This window comes from Pterocles gutturalis, unplaced genomic scaffold (assembly GCF_000699245.1).
Source record: "Pterocles gutturalis isolate BGI_N339 unplaced genomic scaffold, ASM69924v1 scaffold30346, whole genome shotgun sequence".
NCBI classification, from domain to species: domain Eukaryota; kingdom Metazoa; phylum Chordata; class Aves; order Pterocliformes; family Pteroclidae; genus Pterocles; species Pterocles gutturalis.
In genome coordinates, this window is record NW_010106397.1 from 18 (window position 1) to 5,260 (window position 5,243).

Below are 5,243 nucleotides of genomic sequence, written 5' to 3' on the forward strand. Positions count from 1 at the left end.
CCCCAGCAAACCCCAAAACAGCCCTGCCCCAGTGCACCCCAAAACAGCCGCATGCACCCCAAAACCCCAGACTCCTCAGTGTGCATTTTGGGGTGCTCCCCCTCGGTCAGCCTTTAAGGGTGTCCTTGAACCCTCGTGTTTGCTTTTTGGGGCACAGGGTGGCTTTTGGGGTGCCCCGGCTTCCTCGGTGTGCCTTTGGTGACACCTCAGACCCCCCAGTGTGCTTTTCAGGGTGCCCCAAGCCCCTCCCTGGGCCCCAGACTCCCCCTTTTTGCCTCTCAGCGTGCTCCAGCCTCGGTGCCGGCCAGCTGCTCCCCCACAGCCCACCCCCAGAACACCCCCAGCTGAGGAGGGGACGTGGGGACGCGTCCAAAAGCCCCGGGCGGTGAATTCACTTCGACCCAGGAGAGGAACGAGACTTTATTTTGAAAAAGGGAGTTCATCTCCAACCCAAATCGCTCCAGCAGCGGGGTGAGGCACACATCGCGCGCTCAGCGTGGACCGACACCCCAGACATCACGGTTCCAGGTCCCCAGACCCCCAAAATTTCGTTTTCTTTCCCCTGTGTAAACATAAAAAAGACCAAACGCAAATCCACAGCACACCTGGCACCTACCAGTCCTCAGGGGGTTACAAACGAGGGTCCCCCGTGCCCCCCGTCCCCGCCGGGCGCCGGGGAAAAGACTCTTCCTCCCGCGGGGAGCTCAGTCGGATTTCTCCTTCTCCTTCATGTGCAGGAAGACGATGCTGAACATGAAGAGGCCGACCATCATGGAGAAGGCGCCGGCGTAGTAGGGGTACGCCGAGGGGATAAACCGTTCGTACTGCGTGTGCTGGAGAGGACGCACGGACCCCTGGGAGGGGAGAGAGCGGCCCCGTGAGCCCCGCAGCCCGGCCACAGGGGCGATTAAATCCCCCCCCGGGGCGATCAATTCTCCCTGCATTTACCTGGGTGGAGGAGTAGAGGTGGGTGTAACCCAGGCGGTTATAATCCACTTTGAACTGGAACACGCCGTACACGTCCGGCAGCTTGAAGCGCACGCTGTATTTGCCACCTGAAACAGAGACGGCGACGATGTTCGGGTGAGGTAAAAAAAAAGAGCCGCGAGGTGGGGCCAGGACGGAGGGGGAAACCTACCGTTCCTCTTCAGGAAGGTCCGCACGAAGGGATCGATGCGGACAAACTCCAGCTGAATGTCGTCTCCGTCAAAGGGGACCCACTTGCCGTCGGAAAGCTTTTCGATTACGATGCTGTACTCCTGGGAGGAACCAAGTGTGCAAAGTTAACGAGCAATGCCTGAAAACGAACCTCAACCCCAAATTCTCCCCAATTTCTGTTTGCTCCGACGTGCAGGCGGCCTTACCACCAGGTCGGTGACGGTGTAGGCGTTGGGTGGCGTGAGCTCGCCCACGCGGTGGTGGGAAACAGCTCCCACGCGCAGCACTCCCTCCTCCTTGAACACCCAGCGCGACAAGGCGACGGCCAGCTCGTAATTACCCGTCTGCGAGTATCTACGGACGAAGGAAGGCTGAGAAAGCACGGCAGCCACGCCAAAAAAATCCACTACGTGCCAAAACCCAAACCATTAATAGGTGTGAAAGCAACAAAAAGCTCTCCTGGGTTGAGGAGGGAATTTCTTCCCAAAGCCAAAGGAAGGCATCACCCCCGATTTAATTCAAGTTTTCTGCTGTTTCCCGTAACATTAGTATTTTTTTGCCTGTTTCCCAGGATTTTCTTCATCAAAGAGGTCCCCGAATCTTCCTCAGACAGGGACGCCAGGAAGCTAACGTACCTCTTGGAGCCAGGAGTGGCTTTCTGCACCGCGGAATTGAAGAAGGCATCGCTAAAGAAATCCAAGGAACCACTGAAAACAACGCGGGCGTTGTTCCGGGCTTGGAGTCCGGCGATCAGGAGGGTGTTCTTCCCAACCGCGTGAGGGTACTGAAAAGGAACGTGTTGAGAGACCGGTCAGCCCATTTTGGGGTGATTAAAGGACAGTTAATCTCATTTGCTGTGGGGTGGAACAGTCTGCCATTAAGTAGAAGCCAAGAAGCTCAGAATAACCAGCGATGGGATCAACAGCGTTTGGCTTCCGCCCTCTCCAACTGGAAGGAAACGTGGAGACAGCCTTTGGTCCCAGCTGGCCTTTCTCCCAAAGCATCCTCACACCGGATATTTTCCCACCAACAAAAAGCGAAGATGAGGATGCCCAGGGCAACGTGGGAAACCTGACAACAGCCCAGCGCTTTCAAATAATCCATCAGGAGAGCAAACGCTCCAGGATTTTTCCAACTTGCTGAAATTTGAGACCTTAAATCATAGAAATGCAGCCCATAGGAGGGGAAAAAAAAAAAAACAACAGAGCGTACCTGGGTAATGGGCTTATCTGGGAAGAAGGAGTAGGAGGTGGAGGAGCCGGTCAGGATGTCCAGCACCAGCGGGTTGTCAGGATCGGCCACCATCCTTGCAGGGAGAGGCACGGTCAGCAGCACAAAGACCCCCCAGAGCCCCCCACACCCGGAGGAACGTGGAGCCGCCAACCCCACTGCAAGAACCTCCTCACCCGTCAGATGTGGCAAGACAACAGCACACACCAAGAAATGAAACATTTTCCTCTAGATCTGTAGTCACGCTTCAGTAATTTATGTTAAGAAACATTCCTAAATAAACAACCGAACTGCTTCGGAGATTTTATTGTTATCCAAAATCAAGAGAGATTGCTCGTGTTTAGAGTCACAGCCGCTGACCCTACGCTCACCTCGCAGCAGCACCAGGATTTTAACTCCGCTTCCCCAACAACAGCCACCTCCCCTCCCTTCCGCCGCAGGTCGCTTACCCAACTCCTCGGAAAAGTATGGGGTTCAGCGCCGCCTTCCCCACGATGGTGGGGGCCTTCAGGAGATTTTCAGTGTCCGCCACTATCAGGGTGTGCTGGGAGAAAGGAGAGAGAGCGGCGTGAAGGCACTGCAGGGGCAGGCGGGTCGATGTTTGCCCGTTCTAAACAGCAAATCCTGTTATTTGATAGTTAACTTTGGTTTTATAGACAATTAAAGCCGAGCAGCTGTTGAATGTTACAATTCAATTAAAAAGCAGAAAACCAGCATTTTGTTGTTTATTTATGATCAAATTAAATTAATGTGGATACATAAGGAAACGTAAAACACCTTTTGATAAAGAGAGCAACACTCAGAGTGTTTTACTTCCCCACATCTAGCAGCTTTCATCATTTAACTAGGACCAAATCCACATACTGCTTCAACAGTTTGATTTAAATAAAAATTAGCAGAAGACATTTAGTTCAGACCTTAATGTAGGTTTTAATTTTAAAGTACTGGATGACACTAGGGGGAAAAATAATTGCAGGAATGTGTATATTCCTATAATTATCTCTGGGACTGAAAATCTCCCTTCCCACATTGAAGCATTGCACTCAGCAGTTTGGTGAAATTCCCCACGCACACTTCAGAGGGGTTCAAAACCACCACTAACCGTGGTGTGACTGCCTGAGACACGGCGACAAACTGAAACTACTCATGGCAGTGGAAAGATAAAAGCTGGGAAATTCAGAAAGATGGATTTGAGGGCAGAGACCCCAAACGAGCACAGATTTACAGTGTTATGCCATGCTATCATGCAGAATTCTTTATGACTTTCTTGGGAGGAAGCTGAGTAAATGGAGAGAACAGATGAAAGAAAAAAGGGAAAGCAAGGACAGAAGATTCCAACCTTTACACCTAAATTCTCGTTAACAGAACCCAAAATATGCTGACAAACCCATTCACCTGGCCGGGGTCGGATATATCGTAGTTGTGATGGTCAATGACAGCCGTCCTTTCCTCATCAAACTCGATCCCACACTCGCTGCCCAGCTCTCGCAGTGGGTCTCCTGGAAGGACAGAGTGGATTCTCCATTATGCAACGTATCCAAGATGCGACGCCAGTCTCAGCACTCAGAATAAAATAAATTCAGCTTCAAGTCACACATCCAGCCCTCTATGAGCCAAACCCCAAGGAGCAGCACAACCTCCCCCAAGTAAATTCCCACTCAAAATGTCAATAAAGGCTATTTATCACCCATTTTCTTATGCTACAAACCTTGAGGTTCACAATAAGGAACTGTGTTTCCTCACCATTTTTTTTTGCAGGAACACAGAGAAGAATGAATGAAGTATTTGCTCGTTGCAGCGCAGGTACCTGTTACAAGAAGTGGCTGAAACGCGCTCATTTGCTCTGACAAGCGTTTGTACTTACCGATGTCCGAGCTGGCAGCGACGAGGACGCTGCCGCCACCATCAATGAAAGCAGTGATCGTCTCCACATTGATGTTTCCACCAAAATCTGAAAGCCAACACCAGAAATTCATTACTCTTTCATAGAAATAATACCATGGCAGAATTAAACCACAGCAAAGCACCAAATCATTTTTATCGTGGCTGAAAGAACCACCACTAAAGGCCCGGAAGCACCTGCAGTTTGCTGCTGGGTGCAAGACACAAAGGATAACATCTAAAGTGCGAGATTTAAATAAAATTCCCAGATCATTTGGAAATCCCCTTCCAAAAATGCCACCAAGCTACAAAAGTACTTGAGTTTTCCCCTCCTGTACTTACCTTCTATGGATGGTGAGAAGATGATCAAGTTGTCATAGAGAAATTCTCCGTATTTTATCAGGGAGAGGCCAGCATCATCCGCTGTCCGGAAAGTGAGATCAAAGCCCCTGTCTGCAGCGACAAGACAAAATTGACAATTTTTGCATTTCACAAAATCCAACACATGTAGCAGCAAAACAGCATCAAGATCCTGAGGTTTATTTCCCAATAAACAGCAGCGTTTTGGAAAGAATGACTTAGGGGCTTCCTGGGAGTGCCACTGGGGTGTCCTCACATCAAACCAAGGGGGATCAACCCCCTGAAAATCCCCTTTGTTGCAAGGATGCTCGGCGGACACCCACCAAGCAGGGAAACACCCACCAAGCAGGGACCAACCCTGCAGGGGACCCAGAGACAGGCACGACTGGGGAAACAACCCCCATCTACTCCCTCAGCTGAGCCAGGGGACCCCAACTGCCCCCCTCAGCCCCACGGAACCCCCGTCTCCTCTCTCAGCCCGGCCAGGGCACCCCAACTTCCCCCCGTCAGCTGGGCCAGGGGACCCCAACTTCCCCCCTCGGCCCCATCTCCTCCCTCAGCCCAGGCTGGGGACCCCAACCACCCCCTCAGCCCCAGGGAACCCCCATCTCCTC

The 5,243-nt window shown here is 51.6% G+C and overlaps 1 protein-coding gene across 1 annotated transcript; it reads right to left on the reverse strand.

Moving 5' to 3' along the window:
• Positions 1 to 704: 704 nt before the first annotated feature.
• Positions 705 to 4,722, reverse strand: DDOST (dolichyl-diphosphooligosaccharide--protein glycosyltransferase subunit (non-catalytic); the record flags this gene model as incomplete). The annotated part of the gene is made up of 10 exons (XM_010087776.1): positions 705 to 854; positions 949 to 1,055; positions 1,139 to 1,259; positions 1,365 to 1,512; positions 1,794 to 1,942; positions 2,371 to 2,464; positions 2,838 to 2,932; positions 3,784 to 3,887; positions 4,253 to 4,339; positions 4,612 to 4,722. Coding segments are annotated over 10 exons (1,166 nt in total), but the record flags the coding sequence as incomplete, so codon positions are not given.
• Between the last annotated feature and the right edge of the window lie 521 nt (positions 4,723 to 5,243).